Source organism: Somniosus microcephalus, chromosome 7 (assembly GCF_052327205.1).
Source record: "Somniosus microcephalus isolate GS21.2 chromosome 7, FLI_Smic_1.0, whole genome shotgun sequence".
Taxonomy (NCBI): Eukaryota; Metazoa; Chordata; class Chondrichthyes; order Squaliformes; family Somniosidae; genus Somniosus; species Somniosus microcephalus.
Window position 1 is genome coordinate 18,209,732 of NC_140993.1, and position 26,579 is coordinate 18,236,310.

Genomic DNA, 26,579 nt, shown 5'->3' on the forward strand with positions numbered 1-26,579 from the left:
TTGTACCGGCCTTGGAGTTGAACAGCCTAGAGATATATACTGAGCAGGTTCACAAGAACTGCGGTTGACTATGGGACTGTAGCCAGCATAAGACATTGCCTTCAAGAAAAGAGGTGGGGTAAATTGAGACAGACGGAAAACTGGAAGAGGGAAATAAAACTAAATACAATATTGGTTTCCATCTGTATCTTGTACACTACAAAGGCAATGACCAGTAATATCTGCATGTTATATTCTAACCTGATGCCTGAAACTCAGTTTAGTTATGTGCAGTGGTTGCATATCCATCTGGGTTAATTGATATAGTCAATAAATTGATAAATTTTCTGGCATAGATTTGAACCATAGCCTCAAGATTTTGAGTTAGTGATTAGAATCTGTAAGCTGCCATTTGATAACGCTTAAAATACAAACATCAATCAAAAAACACCCAACTGCTGTAGATATTGATTTGCTTTATTCTGACATATAGGAAAATACACATCATAAAATAAGTTAGTGTCCCATATTAAGGAAATGACCATGTGAAATTCAAAATATTCCACATCATTTTTTTACTTTAAATAACACAAGCCATAACCAATGATTTGAATTTTTTTAAATAATCCAACATTTAGATTCGAAGAAAGATTGACAACACCACGGATAAATACATTTACTAATTCAAGTCAGTAGGGGTGGCTGATAACTGGTGACAATGGGTTATGATTGTTTATTTGTGAGTGTGTTATAAAGTTCTCGTGCATGGATAGCAGAATAAGTGAAACGCACCATCACCGGGAGGAATTAACTCTAGAAATCTGCAGATGTTCTGATCGCTTGAAAGATGTAAGGTTCTGAAGGGGATTGACAGGGTAGATGCCGAGAGGTTGTTTCCCCCTGGCTAGAGAGTCTAGAACTAGGGGGCATAGTCTCAGAATAAGGGGTCGGCCATTTAAGACCGAGATGAGGAGTAATTTCTTCACTCAGAGGGTGATGAATCTTTGGAATTCTCTATCCCAAAGGGCTGTGGATACTCAGTTGTTGAGTATTTTCAAGACCAAGATCGATAGAGTTTTGGACTCTAGGGGAATCAAGGGATATGCAAATCGGACAGGAAAGTGGAGTTGAAGTCGAAGAACAGTCATGATCTTATTGGATGGCAGAGCAGGTTTGAGGGGCTGTATGGCCTACTCCTGCTCCTAATTCTTATGTTTTTATGGAGACCAGTAATACATTCCACACATGCACCTGCTGAAATTCTAAACATCTGCATTCATTTGAGGTGCTGTTAGACACATGTATTTGGATTGGAAGTTGATTGCCATTTTGCTTTGGACTGTTGGCTATTTTCATTCTGATGAAATCAGAACAGAAATTCATAAGGCAGCAGAAGGTAAGTGTGTGGACAGGAGTTCTGCTGTTTGCCGGCACAACACTACACCATCACAATTACTTTGCATAGAATGTACAGCGCAGAAATAGGCCATTCGGCCCAACTGGTCCATGATGGTGTTTTATGCTCCACACGAGCCTCCTCCCACCTTTCTTCATCGCACCCTATCAGCATATCCTTCTATTCCTTTCTCCCTCATGTGTTTATCTAGCTTCCCTTTAAATGCATCAGTTGGAACAACGATCAAGACTTGTGGAAGTCTCACTGCTATGGACACAAGAAAAGGCAGCATGGCGCTGGAGAGGAGAGATGTATAAGCAGACTTTTATTAGTGGCACCTTGCGGAAAGTGTTGATGTGAAAGGCTAGTATAAGAGGAGCATTAACTTAATTTCACAATACTATGCTGAGTGCCTGAGTGATAATTAAGACATGCCAAGAGTATTCAGTTTTCATTAGAATGCATGTTAGACTGTCAGATACTCACACAGAATAGACACGAATATTCAAAACAGTTCACAGAAAATAAGTGAAATTGTTGGATTTTGGCCTGGCATTTTGATGCACTGTTAAAGCAGATTATACAGTGATATATTGGAATCCGCTTTTTGATCAGTTATTAGCTGAAGCTTATTCTCAACAATTGTACACAATATGTAGGCATAGTAAAACATGCCACATAGGGTTCAACAGTGCAGAGCAACAAATAAATGCAATTTATTTGACCATATTTGCTTGTTTAATATCCTGAATAACTGTGGTACCTGAGTAAGTGATAATTTCATTAAGTTCAATGTCACCCTATACAATGATCTGACTGACCAGATAACATGGAAAGGCAATATAAGGGGTAATTCCATGATCCCAGTCAGGAGTCATGCTTGCAGAGAATGTGGATCGGAGATAGTGCTAACATTATAGCCTCTTCTCTCCAAACCGCACTTCCTACGCGCTCACCTCAACTCCCTGCTGGAAGTGAGGGAAGTGACATTTCCCCAATAGTTTCAATGAATGCAGAAAGTCTTCTGAATTACTGTTCTGTTTTGTCAATTTTTGACTGATTATGCTCCTGTGAAGCACCTTGGGAAGTTTTACTATGTTAATGGCGCTATATAAATGCAAGTTGTTCGGTTTTTGAATAACTTAAAGAGTTTTGTTAACTCAAGGAGTGATTCTTTGCAATTCATTCCGTTGAAATTTGAGAACTACATTTTCAGAGCAATATAAGAATTTAGTTGTCAGCAACATTTTTTTAAATGATATATCTAAGCTTGATCTGTTCTCAAATTAGAAATCAGGACAGTTCACACTATTTGTCAAAATATAACAAATATCACTAATACTTTGATGAGATAGATACTATACTTGTTTTATAAGGGGGGATAGAATTACATAGAATGTACAGCACAGAAACAGGCCATTTGGCTCAACTGGTCTATGCTGGTGTTTATGCTCTACTTGAGCCTCCTCACACCCTACTTCATCTCACCCTATCAACATATCCTTCTATTCCTTTCTCCCTCATGTACTTATCTAGCTTCCCATAAAGAGAAGAGTCTCTCCAATGTGCTAAAGCCATCAGTAACACGCAGAGCACTTTGCAATACACAGTATTGATCGATCAATAGTTCGTGGTTTCCACCTTCCTAACTCTAAAGCCACCATGACAGTTCACAGAACAGTTGTCACAATTGAAAGCCTCACAAAACCATATGATCTTTGCTGTTGGTGTTAATCATTGAGAAAGTAGCATGTTTTCATCGCTTTTTGGAAAAACAAGCTAAAACCACATTCTTAAAAATTATAATGCAGAACACAACACTGCAGCACAGGCACATGGGCATGGCTCTGTATAACCTCAATTCCGAATAAAATAGAAGCACTCCCATTTTAAATTACTTTGGATGTGAATAGTGATTAAATGGTATTGAAGTCTTCAAAGGTTTATGTACAGCACGATTTTTTTAGATCTCTATGTTTAACAAGTGGTGAGACTACTATAGCATTGGACTACTAATCTGCACTGTCACCCCATGTTAATATTGTGATGTCGCGCATGAGCTACCTTATAAATGTGAAAGCAGACAGTACATTTTCCTGAACTGAACCTTCAATAGAACACTTTCTTATAGTTCACATTGGGTTTGTTATAGTGCGAGATTACTTCTTTCGGAGTGGCCTGTCCTGGTGGGCATGCATCTAAGGGACCAGTGTGCAAATAGCTGGGTTTAGTTTAGCCAAACTCAGTAATTGTATAGTGCATGTCCTTTTTGAGAGAGAAGGCAATTCTGAGCAGCATCACACTTTATCAGCTCATCCCAACTTGAAACAAAATTCATCAATCAACTGAATTTATTTAAAAGGCACTGAAACAATTTCAATTTGGCAATTTGCTGTGATTCTTGCAATCAAAAGTCTTTATTGAAGTTTCTAGATGGACAGAGATTTAAAAGTTTAAACTATAATCTACTTTTTTTATTACTAGAATAATAAATTTCAAATAAGACTGTATGTACACTTATTCCACTTTTCTTTAAACACAAGAAAAAGCCTTCATCTTTGTCACAGTCAATTCAGTATTGTCTGCCCAGTTTCCCAGAAAACACTTGTGTAGTCCTCATCTATCAGGATGCTGCACACTGTTTACATGAGAGTTTGAGTCTTCAGCTGAAAGCCCCATTTGAATGCACCGTCAAAAGCTACATGTAGTGGGATAAGAGTTAAGGACTGTAGTGGGAGCAGCATGCAAGGTAATCAAAGAGAATTATGAGTTTGGAACAATTAGATTAGTTTAGAAGTGAAGTAAATTGTCCAGTTCTACCTCAGCGAAAAATCTAGCTGACTAATTGATCATCATCTTTGTCTTGATTGGATAAGTCAGCACACAAAGGTTCATTCATAGAATTACATATGATATACAGCGTAGAAACAGGCCATTCGGCCCAACCAGTCAATGCCGGCGTTTATGCTCCACTCGAGCCACCTCCCGTCTTTCCTCATCTAACTCTATCAGCATAACCCTCTATTCCTTTCTCCCTCATATGTTTCTAGCCTCCCCTTAAATATATCTATGCTATTCACCTCAACCACTCCCTCTGGTAGTGAGTTCCACATTCTCACCATTCTCTGGGTAAAGAAGTTTCTTCTGAATTCCCTATTTGATTGAGAAGTTTCTTCTGAATTCCGTTTGATTTCTTGATTCGTAAGGGGAAAACCTTTTAAAACTCCACACTGCGCGACAGATTAATTAGACTAATTTCAACACAGTACAAAAGATGAATTATCCAATTTCTAAAGTTACTCCTAAAATTAATCTCAGTTGACAATTGACAAATGAATGTCAACTTCCAGTGTCATCTCAATTTATCCTTTAGCAAAATTAGCACTTCAGGTTTGTATATACACTAATATTATAAGGACAAACAGTGGCTTCTGCATATGCTTAGCAGAGTGCAGCCGCTGCATATGTCATTTGGGCACTCTAACTTGTGTCATTGCCGAGGTTATGGCAAATCCATCGAGCCTTGCTAGGTAAAACAACAGGTGGCAGAATCGACCTCTGATGATGAGTGATCTCGCCATGCTCCCAGCTAGTGAGGCTCTGCACAGGGAGTGGAGCCCGGGTTCGTATCCACTGAATAAATAAGGTTTTAAAAGTTAAATGAACAATAACATTACATTATTTTTAAAATAACATAAGTTATAACTGTGCTTATCTGAACATCACCCAAACTGTCAAATGGTACAGGAGGCAAAATTGGGTTGCTTTGTGCCTCCCCTTAGCGCCCTAAGGAGGCGCAAAGCAACTAGCGCCCGGGCGCGGCACCACTAGCGCCTCCTGCGAAATTCAGCGGGAGGTTAGCGGCAGCGGTAACCAGTAGCGCCCCGCGGCACCTCCGGCGATGACATCGTTACCGTGTGCAGCGCCCCGCTTGTAAACTTCAGTCGCGCTGCCTGATGTACCGCTGGACGCTATGTCCAACAAGGTCAGGAGGTGCGTACATGCGGTGATATTTAAAGGGGAGGTGCCGGGCGGCCATTTTTTTTGCTGGCCGCCTGCCAGCACCTGCCCCCTTTGCCCTCCCGTGGGGTGCTGGCCGCGATCGGGCAGCCCGGCACTCCTCTGGAGCGCCGGGCTCTTTTGCCGGCACCCCGTTCCCTGGTGGCCCAGCTGGGCCTCGGTTCGCGCTGCACAAGGCCCCTCCCCTTTAATAAAGGGAGGAAAGCCTGCAGTAACGCGGCGCGACGTGCCGATGCGCGTGGCGCTGCGGCACGTCGCGCCGCGATATTGGGCTGGAATGCCCCAAAAGTGAGGGGGAGCCCTTCTAGTAGTGCCCCGCCTCCTGCTTGGGGTGCTACCATTGAATTTTGGGCACGGGGGAGCTAATTGTTTCAGGGCGTTAAAAGTTGTGCTCCGGCGAAGTTAGCGCCCCAAAGGGGGCGAGACCCAATTTTTCCCTGTCAATGTTTTGATAGGTTCAATCAAATCTTAAGTTTATATTTGGAAGTTAATGCTAGAAGGAAACCTCACAGAACCCTGTTTACAAATGTCGCCACAAATCTTTAGGGCATCAATATTTAGGATAATGACTTGTAAAATGTTAAGACCTACAGTGAGTAAAATCCGCAGAGTTTAGCTGAAACAGCAGAAATGTCTTACGTTTCTGTAGGGCATCTACATCACAGGAAGCTCCTCTTCGAGGTCAACAAAGTCAATCCAGTCAGCGCACCCGGTTACAGCCTGCTGCTATCGTGACAAGGCTCACCTTGGTATACACACTAAATGTGAGACTAATAAGTTGAGAAATAAACTTTTAATAAGATACTTTCTATTGACATCAAGATATAATAAAAGCAACAAAAAAAAATTGGTGCCTACTGATTTCTTCAAGTACCCGTGTGCACCAATAAAAATCAGTCGTCACATAAAAATAAATTAACTATAATCTTTAGCATGCTTGTGTGTTCTGGGAATCTGGTCCCTGTACACTTTCAAGAGGGGCAATAAAGCATTCTGTTTCATCTTGTAGTGGTAGTAGTTAATGCATCACCAATTCCTGTGTATTAGTTAGTGTTGAAATGTTTGTGGGTCAAAGTCTACTTTAATCAATAAGTCTACCCAAATACATTAAATCAGGTGTGCACATCATAACTAAACATGTAAGAGATCTAGCAGCACCAGCAGGATTAAAATCTTCTATTGAGCTAAGGTGGACACAATTATCTGTATTCATATCACAGTGTTGTTGCCAGAAGCAACCCTGACTCGCTGTTCTAATATAAATGAAGTGTTGCGAGTATTTTCAGTGACACAATGTGCTCTCTCTAAGGGATAGCTTCTCTCTGTGCCACTGCTGACATCAAGTAAATAGTTGCCACCGGTGGCAGATGATGCTGCATATTAATACATCATCTCGACACAAACAGTATTGAATGTTCAACCTATCTGTACAGATCAGGAATGCGATTTTTATGTTGCTGGCTTATGCAGACCTATCCCAACATCTGGGCACATCCAGAGCCAGAAACTTCAAAGTCATACTGTGACTTTTGAACAACTGTGCATGTGTACTTCTGCAAATACTTCAGAGCTGCCATTGGTGGTCTGAAATTTGAGGGCAGATTACCAAGTGGCAGTACCCTCAGCACATTGTGGAATTACTTGCAACAGAAAAGCACAATATTAGAGGTATAGTTGACAGAAATCCAGTTGTTACATGTCAAGGATTACGATCGTGCCAAATTGACACACTCTCAACGAATTGGTGGTGGATTTAAGAAGTTGATTTGGGGAGTCTGAGATTACTACCTTGTTTACTTACAGGCTAAGTTTTAATCTTCAGACGCTTAACAGTGTTTCTTGGTACCCCAGCATACGTAATCAGCAATAAAATGCTGGTCACAAATATCGTGGCATTGCTATCTTTGTTGGTGTTTGAGGATGTTAATACTCAATGATCCAGATTCCAAACTGAGTCACAATATCATTATAAGCTGTGGAGATGAAGAAAAGACAAGTAGTGCTGCAAAATGGACATACAGACATCGCTATTAAAACTCTTTGCTTCAATGCTGATAGGTTAAATTCTAGATCATAGTTAACATTATTCTACCAGTGTTTAAGTATTTTTGGTTCTTTAAATGTTCTCACAGTACATATTATTATAAATATATTATAGGCCACGTCACCCAGGATAGTTTGGGTAGGTTCTGTTGGATGTGGGTAATGCCTGATGAATTCAGCTAGAAGTTCTGCTGTCTTCGTTTCTTGGCATCCATGGCATCCAGAATGGGCTGTCGTTTAGCCTGGTATCTTTGGCGCAGATCCTCAATTTCTCGTTCCATCATTGGATCCAGTGCACTCAACCTCATTTGTAGTTCTTCAAAGCTCAGGTTTTTCAACTACAAAACAAGAAAAGTAATGATGGAAAACAACATCTATAAAAGGAAAATGCGATTTACACAATGAAGATGTTATTCCTGTAAAGAGTAGCATAATCTATTGTCAAATTACAATAAATTGTAACTGAAAATTAAGCTTGGTATCAATCAACTATACCATTGTTCTGTGTTTACAATACAAATAGAAACCTTGCACCTTGTAATTAAAACAACAAAGACCATTAATTATTCTCTTTTTACCTTTACAGTGATGCCCTGTTTTGTCCCTCCACACCCCCTCCAACCAATCAAAAGAACATAAGAAATAGGAGCAGGAGTCGGCCATACGGCCCCTCGAGCCTGCTCTGCCATTCAATAAGATCATGGCTGATCTTTGACCTCAACTCCACTTTCCCATCCGATCCCCATATCCCTTGATTCCCCTGGAGTCCAAAAATCTATCTATCTCAGCCTTGAATATGCTCAACAACTCAGCAACCACAGCCCTTTGGGGTAGATAATTCCAAAGATTCACAACCCTCTGAGTGAAGAAATTCCACCTGAACTCGGTCTTAAATGGCTAACCCCTTATCCTGAGACTATCCTCCTTTCTTCTTGCCCTTCTTGTGTCAGGAGGCTGGGACAGTCCAGCCATTTCCTTCTCCATGCTAAACTTCAGTTAACTTGTCAAGAGGCATGTTTGAGCAGTCTCGGAAGGGAATGAACCAAGAATGTTCCCCCCCCCCCCTCACCCACCTTCAGATAACACTTTAGCGATGAATTGAATAGCATGACATACAATTTTAAGGCAGTCCAAGGAACGTTAGTCATGATGGGATTTAATCTCAGAGAGCTGATTAGGTGATATGAGCGCCACTTTTGAGCTAGGTACTAATGGGTATATGATGAGTGGCACAGAGTACCTCACTCACAAATCTCTTTCCATCCCCAACATACAGATAATAGCTGAGTCTATTGTTCATCATCTCCCTCTAGTGGCACAATTAAGAGTGAGAGCTTAAGATCTGGTGAACCCAGGTACAAATGTGCACCCACTCCATGTTACAGGGTGTTGAGATCACCAATGGGCTGTGCCAAGATCTGGTCTCAATTAGTTGAGAATCAAATGCTTAAGCAAAGAATATCCAAACAATATTCTAGATAAAACGTCTTCAAAAGGTTATGAATTTTAAAATGTTTTAAATTACTAACCAAAAGAAAAATAACATTTTTGAACATTATAGATCTTTGCTGAAAGAGAGTTGCTCGTGTGTTGATAATGTATATTCAGCTACCATGAGCTGGGTGGGCTTCCCATTCGGTCATGATTTTCTGTTCATTAAAATTGTCCCTTAGATCTTAGGGAACTGAATGACTCTATAGGAATGTTTTTACTAAAATGCTGAATATATAGCTCAACATCTGCACACAATGGTTCTAGTTTTCATAAGGCGTTTGCTGCAATAGTTGTGAAGTGGTGCAGCACCATGATGTACCGAGACACAATGGGGTGGATAATGTGGTCCCCTGTGCACAGCCACCAGGACCACTGCTCTTGAGGAGCAACGCGAGCCCACTTTCAAATCAGCTGATCTGGCATGACAGCACAAAATATGTTTGTGATGACCCATTGGGAGCACCACGAAGCTCAGGAGTTGGAATGCCAGGCTCCAGCCGTCAGTGAAGGATTGCTGGTTACCCGTAAAACACTGCCGTTATTTTTTGTTGTAAAATTACCTTTAGGATACAAAGAACTGGCTGAAAGCCAAGAAGATGGACCATAAACACTGATGGTCCTATTGCAAGAAGAGAATCCCGCAGGGGAAAATCAAAAACGCTGAGCACCCGTTCTGCACTATAGCCAATTTACATTACCCATTCCTCTTGGTGTTTTAAAGTTCTGGATCATGTCCTCGCTCAATCTTTTCTCCAGTGAAAGCAAGTTATGTTCCGTAAGCCTCTCTTCATAACTGGAGAGGCCCTAAGCCCTGAAATCATTCTTGTCACTCTTCTTTGAATCCTACTGAACACAGCCATGCCCTGTTAATGATAAGCTGTCCAAACTGCACACAATAGCTCAAATACTGCCTCAGCAGTGAGCTAAACAAGGTTCTTTGTTATGAACATGTGCATCATATTTTTATACTTTTACTCACATTAAATCCACTTGTCATTCCTTAGCCAATCTGCTCAATAGTGCTGATTCATTCAAATGCAGTTCCTCTTCTATATACTTGTCACCTGACCCCATAGCCTGGTGTCATCAGATAACTTCATCTTAGTAGAAGTATCCTCCTCAATATCATAGTCAAATCGTTTGAGTGGCAGACCCAGAACAGAGCCCTTTTATCTAGCAGTGTAAATGATAGAGTGCCTTTTGCTGTGATAATTAATTGGAGAATCAATAATTTAATCATATCCAACACTAAAAATTCCAGCGAAGCCTTTCCTCTTTTGTCACAGGAGTTTCTAAATGGGATCAGCTGTTATGGATGCAGAGGTTAGACGTGGTCTCCCAAGAACCAGCCCTTCAGTATTTCCTCTCCTTCAAACAATCCGAGCACAGTGTACTCGGGCATGCAAGAAAGGCATTGTGGCTACTGGCATGCATAATAATGCTTCTGTGGTCAGACAGCACCTTCACTGTAACTAAGTGCAAACTCTTGCTCTTTATGTAGGCTATGGGGTTGATATGAGGAAGCCTGATGCCCACATGGGTACCATCTGTGGTGCTTTGCACTGTCGCCTTTTGAGAGCTCTGTACCCTGTACTGCTGATGCCTCCCTTTCACAGGGAAAGTGCAAGTATACTTGATTTATATATATGCGCATTGCAAACTGTCTAATGTGGCAGATAACCTCTGGAAGGATCTGATAGCATACTATAGAAAATTTCTTAAGCCACATGTGTGAAATAAAATACTTTGTGCAGAAATCACAGTAACAATTGTGTTCTATGGGAAGAGAGAGGCAGAGTCCCAGAGAGACAGAGTCGCAGAGAGAGGCAGAGTCCCAGAGAGGCAGAGTCCCAGAGAAAGGCAGAGTCCCAGAGTCCCTGTTCCAGAAACTGTCCATAGGTCATCCTGCAACAGGTGGTACAACTGTGTGGCAGGCTGGCTTCTGAAGTAGAGGCACCAAATACAGATGCCTTCTAATACATACAGGTATGTGTACATGGGTCTGTAAACCAAGTTTTGAGGTAGTGACAAATGTGGACAAAATGCCTCAGATGTTGTTTCACGTCCATTTGTTGGCCCCTCGTGGCCTCCTCCCCCCTCATCTAAAACATGCAAAGCATTCAGAATCCCCAAAGAAAACTCCATCCTCATCACTTTCCATGGTGCCATTTAAATGGCTGCAGGAGCTGAGAATAATGAGGGAAAGTATTGGCAGGGGAAAAAAAGTCCAGAAATGATGAACTGCTCAGCAAACCTAACTAAATCCATAGAGAAAAGGGCAGCAAAACATACTTAGGACACAGAAAAACAAGACTACCATCAACTGAAGTGGATGCACTGGGGCTAATAAAAATCAGCTCTTAATGGCATTTTCAAAGTGAATCTGCTTAGATCTACAAAAATGATTATTTGCACATCTTTAATGGTGATGATATGAAATTAGCAATGGTGCATCATTAAATTCTTTAATCTACATCTGTGAAGTAAAATTAAAAAAGATAATCTTGTTCGGTTGTGTTTTTTCTTTGGTCTTAATATTCTTGTTTTGCACTCTTCACAATGAAATTTATGCTCTGCTCTATATTCATCCACTACAGCAGATACCTGGGGGGTAAATCTCAGTTGATTTATTAAAATAACATTAACATCTTTAGAGTAATAACTGGGACACTGTCTCTTCAGTAAGATCAAATTAAAAGAACAGGCAATTCATTAAACTATCTTATTGCTTTGCTAAAAACAAACTAAAATTAACTAAAGCTCAGAAACCTTCTGTCTGCTCGTCATGCACCACAAATACACAACCTCACCAACAGGACTTGTTTTAAAAATTAAGGAGTTGCAAAGATCCTTTTTAACATGCTGTTTTCTAGTAACCAAAATCTGCGACTTTTACCACCTAGGACAAGGGCAGCAGGTGCATGGGAACACCATCATCTCAAAGTTCCCTTCCAAGTCACACACCATCCTGACTTGGAAATATATCGCCGTTCCTTCATCGTCGCTGGGTCAAAATCCTGGAATTCCCTCCCTAACAGCACTGTGGGAACACCTTCACCACACGGACTGCAGCGGTACAAGGCGGCGGCTCACCACCACCTTCTCGAGGGCAACTAGGGATGGGCAATAAATGCTGGCCTTGCCAGCGACACCCACATTCCAGGAACGAATTAAAAAAATATCTTGGTAGATATATGCACCCCATTGTGAGGTGATGAGCACTAAATACCAGGCAGATGCCAGTTTCAAACCCATTCTGCACTGAATTTGTTGAACTGAACTCAGAAAACAGTGGGACTTCTGTGATTGGCTTGCGTGTCCTTGGGCTACAGTGGTAAAAATAAAAGTAGCCAGGGTTCTTGTATCTAATTTCTATCCAATGATCCCCTACTGATGAAGTCTACCATGAGGAATGGACATTGGGCAAGGAACTGGAGGGCTACCAGTGATGGTAGCATGTTTTCAGCTCCTTCAGGAAGGTAGAGAGAAATAGAGTGTGGAAGGGGAAACTAAAAACTGGCTTGGCAATAGAAAAAATGGAAGTGGTAAGATTAAATAAATCTGCTGGGGTTTTTCCAATATCTTTGAGGATCAGGGAGGAAGTCTATAGATCTTTCACTTTGGAGGTGAAGTAAATTGAGTGGATTGTACAGGTTCTGTGGAAGAAAAAAGCTTGATGGGCTCATATTCTATTCTTATTGCATATTTTCTTATGTATATGTGCTCTCACCTGCTCCATAAATCACATACCCTGTCCTCAATTACCTTCTTCTAAAATATAATTATCAAGTGGTTTAATGTTTAACATTTGCACCTTGGTTTTGCATCTCTCAGCTTGTCAGCCTGTACTGCATAGAAATTCTTATGCTCCAACTAACTGCTTTATTTCCCAATCTGCCATGTGTTTAGTTAGTTAGCTATGAATAATATAAAATAAATATATGTATGACTTTCAAAATGGTGACTGAATTATGTCTTTGCGCTTTGGTCCAATTATCCCCTGCTCTCTTATACCACTTCTACTGAAGACTACACTTTGCTGTGATTCCCTGGGCGCAACGTCACAGGAGACCGACTAGTTTTTAACTAAATTTTCTTACCTAGACCTTTCCAGATGTATTGCTTTTAAAAGCCAGATTCTTGTTGTCTACAATTAGCGGAACATGTTTTACACCAAAGCAGAATATATTAAAATTTAGGGATTTGGGAAGGAGCACCATTATGCAATGCTGCAATACACATCAATCGGAACATCTCCCTCAATAATACAGTACTGCTAAAAATACCTGTTGTTTTGAATCACTATAATTTAAAAGCTGTTTCTCACAGCAAATGTAAATGCATTAATTACTTACATGTTAAATGCTGCTGCAATGCAATTATTGAGTTCAAAAGCTAGCTTACTGCCATCATGTAATTATGTAAAATTTTACAAAGTAATGCACAATAAGCTGCTGACAATTCATATTAGCCTTGAAGTATGTAGGTCATATTAAGGTGCCTGTAATTAATTCTGCTTAGACAAGAAATTACATATAAAACACTCGCACAATTGCTTATGCATTCATCCATTTGATAGCTGCATTTCAGGTGACTTTGTAGCTCTCATGGGCTTTGCTAGATCATCGGCACTGAAAAAAAGACTGAAAAATCTCATGATAACAGAAGCTGTTTGAAATAGAAGCATAGGAGTTATATTTTAACCAAAGGTTGCTGTAGATTTACATCTTTCAGCCTAATTAATAGCTTGGGCACAAATGTGCTGACTGCAACTTAAAATAGGCTTCAACATTCGGTTAGCTTTTCATTTCATTGGAGCTTAGTAGAGGTCAGTGAGGTGATGTGTGTGGATATTTGTTTCAGCAAAAGTTAACAGCTTTTCTTGTTATTAAGTAAGCAAATAGTTAGAAGGGCAGAGAGGAGATAAAGTACTCTGCAAATGGTTTACTCCTTCACAGACTCCCTCTCCCAAAAAATGAGAGGAATGAACGATATTTCAAGTTAAATTCTATTGCTTATACATTTGCTGTGGATGTTAATTTACAAAATTAAACAAGTCATGATTCTGAGAAAAAAGCTGTCTATAAATTTCTAACATTACAACGGCCTTGATATTTCCACGGGGTCACAGTGCACAAACCAGGCAGGTCCCTGTTGAGGTTACGATTTAGGATGCAACCAGGATCGGTTTCATTCATGTAATTATCAAAGTTCCAGATGGGGGAGAAGCGATCGAGTTTGCTGCCTGTCCCCTCTAAGTCAAAGAACAGTCTCTAGCTCTCGAAGGACCTCAGTCTCCACCATCGCTCCGATTAAACAGCGAGCTGTTGGCTTGGCTGCCTCTGCTGTTCCTGTAAAGACACAGGCCACCTACGCTGACAATGAAAATAAACCCCATCTCATGATTTGGAAGGAGGGTCCATTTCGGTTGACTGCAGGCCCTGCTTTGCTGCACTTCTGCCGCTGCAGTAATAACACTGGAATTTCTGTCCAATATTTTAAAATTGTGTCTTTATAAATTATCAATCAGATTGAATTCTTCATTAAGATGGAGAATGAAGTAGTTGACTCAGAGACAAGGGTCCTCAATTTAAATAAAGGAAACCACGATGGTCTGAGGAGCGAGTTGGGTAGGATTGATTGGGGAATGGCGCTCAAAGGGTTGACGGTGGATAGGCAATGGCAAACATTCAAAGACCGAATGGATGAGCTACAGAATTTGTTCATCCCAGTTTGGCATAAAAATAAAACAAAAAAGGTGACTCAACCGTGGCTAACAAGGGAAATTAGGGATAGCATAAGATCCAAGGAGAGGACATATAAATTGGCTAGAAAAAGCAATAATCCTGAGGATTGGGAGCAGTTTAGGATTCAACAAAGGAGGACAAAGGGATTAATTAAGAAAGGGAAAATAGAATATGAGAGTAAGCTAGCAGGAAACATAAAAACTGACTGTAAAAGCTTTTATAGATATGTGAAGAGAAAAAGATTGGTGAAGTCAAGCGTAGGTCCCTTACAATCAGAATCAGGGGAATTTATATTGGGAAACAAGGAAATGGCAGACCAACTAAATACATACTTTGGTTCTGTCTTCACAAAGGAGGACACAAATAACCTCCCAGAGATGTCGGGGAACATAGGGTCTGATGAAAGGGAGGAACTGAAATAAATCAGTATTTGTAGGGAAATGGTGTTAGGAAAATTGATGGGACTGAAGCCCGATAAATCCCCAGGGCCTGATGGTCTACATCCTAGGGTACTTAAGGAGGTGGCCCTAGAGATAGTAGATGCATTGCTGGTCATCTTCCAGAACTCGATAGACTCTGGAACGGTACCCATGGATTGGAGGGTAGCTAATGTTACCCCACTATTCAAAAAAGGTGGTAGAGAAAAAGCAGGGAATTATAGACCGGTAAGCCTGACATCGGTAGTGGGGAAAATGCTAGAGTCTATTATAAAAGATGTAATAGCAGAGCACTTGGTAAGCAGTGACAGGATCGGACAAAGTCAACATGGATTTACAAAAGGTAAATCATGCTTGACTAATCTACTGGAATTTTTTGAGGATGTAACTGGTAAAATAGATAAAGGAGAACCAGTGGATGTGGTGTATTTGGACTTTCAGAAGGCTTTCGATAAGGTCCCACATAAGAGATTAGCGTGCAAAATTAAGGCGCATGGGATTGGGGGCAAGGTATTGACTTGGATAGAGAACTGGTTGGCGGACAGAAAGCAAAGAGTTGGAATAAACGGGTCGTTTTCCGAGTGGCAGGCAGTGACTAGTGGGGTACCGCAAGGATCGGTCCTAGGACCCCAGCTGTTCACAATATATATTAATGATCTGGACGAGGGAATTGGATGTAATATCTCCAAATTTGCAGACGACACAAAGCTGGGTGGGAGGGTAAGCTGTAAGGAGGATGTCGTGAAACTCCAGTACGATTTGGACAGGTTGGGTGATTGGGCAGAAACATGGCAAATGCACTATAATGTGGATAAATGTGAGGTTATCCACTTTGGTGGCAAAAACAGGAAGGCAGATTATTATTTGAGTGGCAATAGATTGGGAGAAGGGGAAGTGCAAAGAGACCTGGGTGTTATTGTGCACCAGTCGCTGAAGGTAAGCATGCAGATGCAGCAGGCGGTTAAGAAGGCAAATGGTATGTTGGCCTTCGTAGCAAGAGGGTTTGAGTACAGGAACAAGGATGTCTTGCTACAGTTGTACAGAGCCTTGGTGAGACCGCACCTTGAGTATTGTGTGCAGTTTTGGTCACCTTACCTGAGGAAGGACGTTCTTGCCATGGAGGGAGTGCAGTGAAGATTCACCAGGCTGATACCTGGGATGGCAGGAATGACGTATGAGGAGAGATTGTGTCGATTGGGCTTATACTCACTGGAGTTTAGAAGATTGAGAGGGGATCTCATCGAAACCTATAAAATTCTGTCAGGTCTGGACAGACTAGATGCAGGAAGGATGTTTCTGATGGCCGGGGAGTCCAGAACCAGGGGTCATAGTCTAAGGATAAGGGGTAAGACATTTAGGACTGAAATGAGGAGGAATTTCTTCACCCAGAGAGTGGTGAACCTGTGGCATTCTCTGCCACAGAGGGCGGTGTAGGCCAGTTCATTAAATATATTCAAGAAAGAATTGGATATATTTCTTGAGGCTAAAGGGATCAAGGGATATGGGGAGAAGGCAGGGACAGGGTACTGAATTTGGGTGATCAGCCATGATCTCATCGAATGGCGGAGCAAGATCGAAGGGCAGAATGGCCTACTCCTGCTCCTATCTTCTATGTTTCTATGCTTTTAGAATGTCCCCATGATCCAATTTGTGTCAGCTGTGGTTCAGTTGTAAGCACACGTGCCTGAGTCAGAAGGCTGTGGGTTCAAGTCTCACTCCAGAGACTTGAGCACATAAATCTAGGCTGACACTCCAGTGCAGTGCTGAGGGAGTGCTGCACTGTCGGAGGTGCAGAATTTCAGATGAGATGTTAAACTGAGGCCCCGTCTGCCCTCTCAGGTGGACACAAATGATCTCATGGCACTATTTCGAAGAAGAGCAGGGGAGTTCTCCCCGGTGTCCTGGCCAATATTTATCCCTCAATCAACATCATTAAAACAGATTATTTGGTCATTATCACATTGCTGTTTGTGGGAGCTTGCTGTGCACAAATTGGCTGCCACGTTTCCTACATTACAACAGTGACTACACTTCAAAAATTACTTCATTGGCTGTAAAGCGCTTTGGGACGTCCGGTGGTCGTGAATGGCGCTGTATAAATATAAGTCTTTCTTTCTTTTCTTTTCAATAGGTAAATGCACTGTGTGGTGGGAGTCATAGGGCTGGATTTTGCCAATGGGGAGCTTCTGGAGGCGGGACTCCCATTTGTCGGGTTTTAGTCCCGCCTCCATCAACTTCTGGCCAACCCACGCTATTTTCCCTTGATTGACCTTGTTAAGCCGGTTACAGAGAATGTCAGCGTATGACATTTCATCTGTCAAAAAGAATTGTCATCGTTTGACAGCTCTGTGAAGCTGTCAGACACTGACATTTTCTGTAGTTTGATGAGTTCTTGAATTCAAGACTCATCAAACCTCTTTCTTTAGCAGAAATTAGATGGTTGTTGCATTGGAGAATGCAACGGCCATCTGTCATCTCTGCCGCAGAGGTGCGAGACTCTCCGCATACCCAACGATTGAAGCCTGCAGGAAGAAACAACGGTAAGTAAACTTTTTCTAACACTTTCCACTTACCTCACATACTCATCTCTCCACACTTGCACCCATCACTTACCTTCACAGCGCACTTTTGCACCCCTCCGACCCCTGCAGACCCACTGCTCGCCTCGGTGATTATGGCGGGGTTCGGAGCCTTCGGGAAGCCCACATTTGAGTGGGTAAAATGGGGATAATCCTCTTATCTGCCTGTTAGCTACCTGTTAACAGGCAGTTAAGTGGTTGTAATCCCCTTCCCGCCTCCAGGAGACGGGACCCAGCGCAGGTCGGCTACCCGCCTCCTGGCAAGATGGCATGGAGGAGGGATGGGCACCCGCCCCCAGATTCTGCCATTTTCCCGGCAGTCCTGCCTCCATACCCGCCTCCCCAGGGCTGGCAAGATCGCGCCCATAGATGCGGAAAGTTCCAGGTGCAGTACCTGGTTTGTACTGGGGCAGCTCATCTCATGGGTGTTGATAGCAATGCTGCAGCTTGCGTCAGTGTCCTCAGTCGGCTGAGGGAAAATTGGTGATGGTTCCTACTGTAGAGCACTATCAATTAACCACTGCTGAAAAATCTGATCGCAAACTTAATCCGTGGCTGTGCTGATTGAGTTGATCTCAGCCAGACAGCACTGGCAGTACTAAAATTGCCTTAAACGTCCCTAGTGCTAGGGAAAAGGTCAAGGTTTCTGCTTAAAATCACCGTGGCCTCATTTAACGGCAGGCAGGTGGGAAGCTAACTGACACCAGCGGGTTTCCGGTGAAAGCCCGCCAGCAGCTAAAATCACTCACCACAAATTTTGAATCTCAACCAGGGGTTGACTGAAATTGGAGTAATGGGGAGTTACGTTGGGGAGATGGGGAAGAGAGTGAACTTGGGATGCTCTTTTGCCAGAGTTTTTGAGACAATCCACTTACCTGCCCTTTTGTTCAGAAAATGGTGCGTTGCTAAATTAATAACAAATTATGAGCATTTTGTGCTATGGATTTATGATGGACTTACTCACTGGAATTGGGTGGAGCAGGTCCGAGAGGTTAATCCATTGCACCAGCTAATCTTTAATTGTTATGGCTTTAAATCTATGAAGTTACACACCATAAATATTCTTAACTTATGTGTAATATTCAAGAATTGTCATCAGTACAACAGGATAAGGCAATCTATATCCAAACTACTGTTCATCTCTTTCTATTTATCCTACAGCGATGCTTTGTAGAATTATTTTAAGAATCAGTGGGGGAAAAATTTGGTTGCTTTGCGCCTCCCGTTAGCGCCCTAAGAGGGTGCCAGCAGCTAAGAGGGCGCAAAGCAACTTGTGCCCAGGCGCAACGCTGACAACGCCTCCCGTGAAATTCAGCGGGAGATTAGCGGCAGCGCTCCGTGGCGCTGCGGCGCCGGCGATGACATCATCAGCGTGTGCAGCGCCCCGGTTGCGATCTTTGGTAGTGCCCCCTGACTTAACGCCGGATGCTATGTTCGACGGGGTCAAAGGGGCCTACCTGCGGCTGGGGTGGCGCTATTTAAAGGCGAGGTGCCGGGCTGCCAATTTTGTTGCTGGCCCCCTGCCAGCACCTGCCTCCGCAGCCGTCCCCGGCCTCCTTACCCGCCCCCCCCCCCCCTGCGGAGTGCCGGCTGTGCTCCATGAGCCCGGCATTTCTCTTGAGTGCCGGGTTCTTTTGCCGGCACTCCCAATCCCCGGGGGCCCAGCTGGGCCCTCCCCTTTAAGAAGTGGTGGAAGGCCTGCAATACCGTGGCGCGATATTCCCTCGCATCACCCAAAGAGGGAGGCAGGGTGCTTCAAGTAGTGCCCCGCTTCCCTCTTGAGGCGCTACCACTCAATTTCGGTCACGGGGGGTGCTAATTTTAGCACCTTGGCCAAGCTAGCACCCCAAAGGGGGCGCGACTCAATTTTTTGCCCAGTATAACTACTTTGAGTGACATACCATTACTGGATAAAATTGTGCTGCTTCAGTAATCTAGTTCACGACAAGCTGCAAGGAACAAGTCATAGTTACAACATTTTAACTGTGGTCACATTCCTTTCCTAAATCCCCAAGAGCATGAACTGAATTATTAAAGCACCCTATAAAGCTCTACATTTCATGCTTGTTCTTCCCCTCAGTATGGTGCCCTTTTTTAAAATTCAGCTGTATTTAGCCAGAGATTTCCCCCAAAGGTACTGTCTTATGCTGCACACTGAAAGCATCACGACATAGAAAAATAAGCTCAGCACAACAGTAAACAGGCGCGCCATCCATTTGGTCTGATTCCTAATTCTGCTAAGGAACAGTTAAATGAAATTTGCCTTTTTTGAAGAAAGAAGACTTACATTTATATAGCACCTTTCACAACCTCAGAATGTCTGAAAGCACAATACAGCCAATGAAGTACTTTTTTGAAGTGTTGTCACTGTTGTACAGGAAACTCTCTTTTAACCGGCACCTAAATAACCGGAAATCTCTCTTAACCGGCAAAATTCAGGAGTAGGTTCAGGTAAGTTTTACTTTGTATTAGTGGCCGTGTAACCGGGATTCCTGGATCTGTGGCCGTGTAACCGGGGTTCCTGCACCTGTGGCCGTGCAACAGGGACTCCTGGATTTGTGGCCGTGTAACCGGGACTCCTGCACAAGTGCCGTGTAACCGGGGCTCCTGCACCTGTGACCGTGTACGGGGCTCTCGTACCTTGGTAAGTATACCTCTCTGTAATCCGGACTTTTTGATCAACCGGCACCACGCCGGTCCCGGATAAAAAAGTTTCCTGTAATGCAGGAAACGCAGCAACCAATTTACGCACAGCAAGCTCCCACAAACAGCAATGTGAAAATGACCAGGTAATCTGTTTTCTTTTTAGTGATGTTGATTGAGGGATAAATATTGGCCAGGACACCGGGATAACTCTCCTGATCTTCTTTGAAACAGTGCCATGGGATCTTTTTTAGGACAAAGCTTCTGTTTTGTTGTTTCTCCATGCACAAGGCAAATGCTTCAATTTTCTTCGGTCCCTGTATATTCCAGATTGCAATACATTTTTTATGTCACTAAATATGAGTGATGTGCATTTGTAAGATTGCATGAATTCTTTTGTTAGGAGTTTGAGCTATTTGTTGTAATTAGTTACACTCCTTAAAATCTAACTGCTGTTTTCATTTCAGGTAAAGGAACTGTAAAACACATAATAAGCTTGCGAATGTGGAAATAGGCAGCACCCTTCTGTATCCTGGCCAGCTGCCAACTCTTACATTAGTTGCTGCACTAACATGTTCTTTCAGATCATAAACAAACGGCACAGCCTAAATTACAGAATGATCAATTAAGGAGCTTGAAATTCTGCTCAGTACAAGCGGTAATATAAAGTGCACATTAGAAAAAAAACATTCAGATGTTTGTCAAGAGCATTCGAATCGTGACGTGATCTTATGGTCACAGCTCTTCATATTTTACCTCCGATGTTAAATAGCTTATGACTCCATAAAGAACAACTTGCATTTATATAGTGCCTTTAATGTAGTAAAGCGTTACAAGGTGCTTCACGGGAGCGTTATCAATCAAAATTGGATACCGAGCCACATAAGGAGATATTAGGACAGGCGGCCAAAAGCATCGTCAAAGAGTTGGTTTTAAGGAGCATCTTAAAGGAGGAGAGGTAGAGATGCAGAGAGGTTTAGGGAGGGAATTCCAGCGCTTAGGGCCTAAACAGCAGAAGGCATGCCTGCCAATCTTGGAGCGAAGGAAATCAGGGATGCACAAAAGGCCAGAACTGGAGGAAAGCAGAGTTCTCAGAGGGTTCAAGGAACTCTATTAAATTTTTCAGACACAATTTGTCTTTTACAATCCCCCCGGCTGTCCTTAATTAGCACATGTCTTTCTAAGTGAGTAGTAAATTTGTCCTGTAGTATGGCCTCTAGAAGGTTAAGCAACATGGGAACAGGAGTAGGCCGTTCAACCCCTCGAGCCTGTTTCAACATTCAATTAGATTGTGGCTCATCTGTACCTTAACTCCTTGGTTCTGTAACCCTTGCCTAGCAAAAAATCTATTAATCTCAGTTTTGAACTTTTCAATTGAAATCCCCAGCCTCAACAGCTTTTTGCAGGAGAGAGTTCCAGATTTCCACTTCCCTTTGTAGGAAGAAGGGCATTCTGGAGGGGGAGGGTGAACAGCCAGTTGTCGTGCAGCATATAGGTATCAATGATATAGGTAAAAAAACGGGATGAGGTCCTAAAAGCTGAATATAGGGAGTTAGGAGGTAAATTAAGAAAATAGGACCTCAAAGGTAGCAATCTCAGGATTGCTACCAGTGCCACGTGCTAGTCAGAGTAGAAATAAAAGGGTATTTCAGATGAATACGTGGCTAGAAGAATGGTGCAAGGGGGAGGGATTCAAATTCCTGGGACATTGGAACCGGTTTTGGGGGAGGTGGGACCAGTACAAACTGGACGGTTTGCACCTGGGCAGGACCGGGACCGATGTCCTAGGGGGAGTGTTTGCTAGTGCTGTTGGGGAGGGTTTAAACTAAAATGGCAGGGGGTTGGGAGCCTGTGCAGGGAGACAGAGGAAAGGGAAGCAAGGATAGAAGCAAAAGACAGGAAGGAGAAAAGCAAAAGCGGAAGTCAGAGAAATCAAGGGTGTAAATCAAACATGGCCGCAGTAAACAATAATTCTAAAAGGTCTAAGAGTGTTAAAAAAACAAGCCTGAAGGCTTTGTGTTTTAATGCGAGGAGCATTCGTAATAAGGTGGATGAATTAGCTGCGCAAATAGATGTAAACTGATATGATATAATTGGGATTACGGAGACATGGCTCCAGAGTGACCAAGGTTGGGAATTCAACATCCAGGGGTATTCAATATTCAGGAAGGACAGGCAAAAAGGAAAAGGCGGTGGGGTAGCATTGCTGGTTAAAGAGGAGATTAACACAATAGTAAGGCAGGATATTAGCTCTGATGATGTGGAATCTGTATGGGCAGAGCTGAGAAATACCAAGGGGCAGAAAACGTTAGTGGGAGTTGTATACAGACCCCCAAACAGTAATGCTAAGGTTGGGGATGGCATTAAACGGGAAATTAGAGATGCGTGCAATAAGGGCACAGCAGTTATCATGGGTGACTTTAATCTACATATAGATTGGTCTAACTAAATTAGTAACAATACTGTGGAAGAGGAATTCCTAGAGTGTATACGGGATGGTTTCCTGGACCAATATGTTGAGGAACCAACTAGAGATCAGGCCATCTTAGACTGGGTATTATGTAATGAGAAAGGATTAATTAGCAATCTTGTTGTGCGAGTCCCGTTGGGGAGGAGCGATCATAATATAATAGAATTCTTCATTAAGATGGAGAGTGAAGTAGTTGATTCAGAGACTTGGGTACTGAATTTAAATAAAGGAAACTACGATGGTATGAGGCGCGAGTTAGTTAGGATGGATTGGGGAATGTTACTTAAAGGGTTGACGGTGAATAGGCAATGGCAAACATTTAAAGATCGCATGGATGAACTACAGAATTTGTTCATCCCTGTTTGGCATAAAAATAACACAAAAAAGGTGACTCAATATTGGCTAATAAGGGAAATTAGGGATAGCATAAGATCCAAGGAGAGGTCATATAAATTGGCCAGAAAAAGCAGCAAACCTGAGGATTGGGAGCAGTTTAGGATTCAGCAAAGGAGGACAAAGGGATTAATTAAGAGGGGGGAAATAGAGTATGAGAGTAAGCTTGCAGGGAACATAAAAACTGACTGTAAAAGCTTCTATAGCTATGTGAAGAGAAAAAGATTGGTAAAGTCAAGTGTAGGTCCCTTGCAGTCAGAATCAGGGGAATTTATAATGGGGAACAAAGACATGGCAGACCAATTAAATACATACTTTGGTTCTGTCTTCACAGAGGAGGACACAAATAAACTCCCAGAGATGTCGGGGAACATAGGGTCTAATGTGAGGGAGGAACTAGGGAAATGGTGTTAAGGGAAATTGACGGGATTGAAGGCCGATAAATCCCCAGGGCCTGATAATCTACATCCTAGGGTACTTAAGGAAGTGGCCCTAGAAATAGTAGATGCATTGCTGGTCATCTTCCAAAATTCTATAGACTCTGGAACAGTTCCCATGGATTGGAGGGTAGCTAATGTAACCCCACTATTTAAAAAAGGTGGTAGAGAAAAAACGGGGAATTATAGACCGGTAAGCCTGACATCGGTAGTGGGGAAAATGCTAGAGTCCATTATAAAAGATGTAATAGCAGAGCACTTGGAAAACAGTGACAGGATCGGACAAAGGCAGCATGGATTTACAAAAGGTAAATCATGCTTGACTAATCTACTGGAATTTTTTGAGGATGTAACTGGTAAAATAGATAAGGGAGAACCAGTGGATGTGGTGTATTTGGACTTTCAGAAGGCTTTCAATAAGGTCCCGCATAAGAGACTAGCGTGCAAAGTTACAGCACATGGGATTGGGGGTAAGATATTGACTTGGATAGAAAACTGGTTGGCAGACAGGAAGCAAAGAGTTGGAATAAACGGGTCTTTTTCCGAGTGGAAGGCAGTGACTAGTGGGGTACCGCAGGGATTGGTGCTAGGACCTCAGTTATTCACAATATATATTAATGATCTAGACGAGGAAACTAGATGTAATATCTCCAAGTTTGCAGATGACACAAAGCTGGGAGGGCGTGTGTGCTGTGAGGAGGATGCAGAGAAACTCCAGTACGATTTGGACAGGTTGGGCGATTGGGCAGATGATTAGCAGATGCAGTATAATGTGGATAAATGCGAGGTTATCCACTTTGGAGGCAAAAACAGGAAGGCAGATTATTATCTGAATGGCAATAGATTGGGAAAAGGGGAAGTGCAACGAGACCTGGGTGTCCTTGTGCACCAGTCGCTGAAGGTAAGCGTGCAGGTGCAGCAGGCGAAGAAGGCAAATAGTATGCTGGCCTTCATAGCGAGAGGATTCGAGTACAGGAGCAAGGATGTCTTGCTGCAGTTGTGCAGGGCCTTGGTGAGACCACACCTTGAGTATTGTGTGCAGTTTTGGTCGCCTTATCTGAGGTAGGATGTTCTTGCCATGGAGGGAGTGCAGCGAAGATTCACCAGACTGATACCTGGGATGGCAGGAATAACGTATGAAGAGAGATTGGGTCGATTAGGCTTATATTCGCTAGAGTTTAGAAGAATGAGAGGGGATCTCATTGAAACTTATAAAATTCTAACAGGACTAGACAGACTAGATGCAGGAAGGCTGTTCCCGATGGCGGGGGAGTACAGAACCAGGGGTCACAGTCTAAGGATAAGGGGTAAGCCATTTAGGACTGAGATGAGGAGGAATTTCTTCACCCAGAGAGTGGTGAACCTGTGGAATTCTCTGCCACAGAAGACAGTTGAGGCCAATTCATTAAATATATTCAAGAAGGAGTTAGATATATTTCTTAAGGCTAAGGGGATCAAGGGATAAGGGGAGAAAGCAGGGACAGGGTACTGAATTTGGATGATCAGCCATGATCGCATTGAATGGCGGAGCAGGCTCAAGGGGCCAAATGGCCTACTCCTGCTCCTATCTTCTATGTTTCTAAGTGTTTCCTAATGACACCCCTGAATTGCCCTAATTTTAAGTTTATGCCCCCTTGTTCTAGACTCCCCACCAGAGGAAATAGTTTCTCTCTATCTACCCTTTCGAATTCTTTAATCATCTTAAACACCTCAATTAGTTCACCCCTTAATCTTCTAAACTCAATGGGATACAAGCCTAGTCTATGCAACCTGCCTTCATAATTTAACCCTTTGGCCCCAGTATCAATCGGGTGAATCTGCACTGCACCCTGTCCAAGACCAGAGCTTTGTGTAACTGTAACATAACTTCCACCCCTTTGTATTCCCACCCTCTTGAGATAAAGGCCAACATTCCATTAGCCTTTTTTGAAGTTATGTTAAACTTGTGTAGGACCCTGGTGAGGCTGCGCTTAGAGTACTGTGCACAGTTCTGGTCTCCATACTATAAAAAGGACATAGAAGTACTGGAGAAAATGCCAAAAAGATTTACAAGGATGGTATCAGAACTGAGAGATTACATTTATCGGGAAAGATTGAACAGGTTGGGGCTTTTTTCTTTACAAAAGAGAAGACCTGTTAAGGTCTTTAAAATTATGAATGGGTTGGACAGGGTAGATGTGGAGAGAATGTTTCCACTTGGAGAATCCAAAACTAGGGGCCAAAAATACAAGATAGTCACTAATTAATTCAATAGGGAAATAAGGAGAAATTTCTTTACTCAGAGAGTGGTTAGAATGTGGAACTCGATACCACAGGAAGTGCATAGATGCTTTCAAAAGGAAACGAGATGAGTGCGAGAGAAAAGGGAATAGAAAGATATGCTGAAAGGCTACGGTGAGTTAGATGGAATGGAAGGAGACTCGTGTGGAGTGTAAACACCAGCACTGACTAGTTGGGCCAAGTGGCCTGTTTCTGTCCTGTATATTCTATGTAATTATTTTATATATTTGTCCACTAGCTGTTAGTGATTAATGACTTCGATGTGGGAGCACAGGGCACAATTTCAAAATTTGCAGATGAACAAAAGTTGGAAGTATAGTGAACAGTGAGGAGGATAGTGATAGACTTCAAAAAGACATAGACAGGCTGGTGAAATGGGCGGGCTGGTGAAATTTAATGCAGAAAAGTGCGAAGTGATACATTTTGGTAGGAAAAACGAGGAGAGGCAATATAAACTGAAGGGTACAATCCTAAAGGGGGTGCATGAACAGAGAGACCTGGGGGTATATGTGCAGAAATTGTTGAAGGTGGCAGGGCAGGTTGAGAAAGTGGTTAAAAAAGCATACGGGATCCTGGGCTTCATAAATAGATGCATAGAGTACAAAAGCAAGAAAGTTATGATGAACCTTTATAAGACACTGGTTTGGCCTCAACTGGAGTA

The 26,579-nt window shown here is 42.5% G+C and overlaps 1 protein-coding gene across 1 annotated transcript in view; it reads right to left on the reverse strand.

The window, feature by feature from the left end:
- Positions 1-435: 435 nt before the first annotated feature.
- Positions 436-26,579, reverse strand: part of LOC147114544 (serine/threonine-protein kinase 3-like) — a 226,758-nt gene continuing 200,614 nt past the window's right edge. Inside the window, exon 5 of the mRNA XM_085992282.1 lies at positions 436-7,776. Within this exon, the coding sequence (XP_085848408.1) occupies positions 7,618-7,776 (159 nt within the window). The 3' untranslated portion in view covers positions 436-7,617. The remainder of the gene's footprint in view (positions 7,777-26,579) is intronic.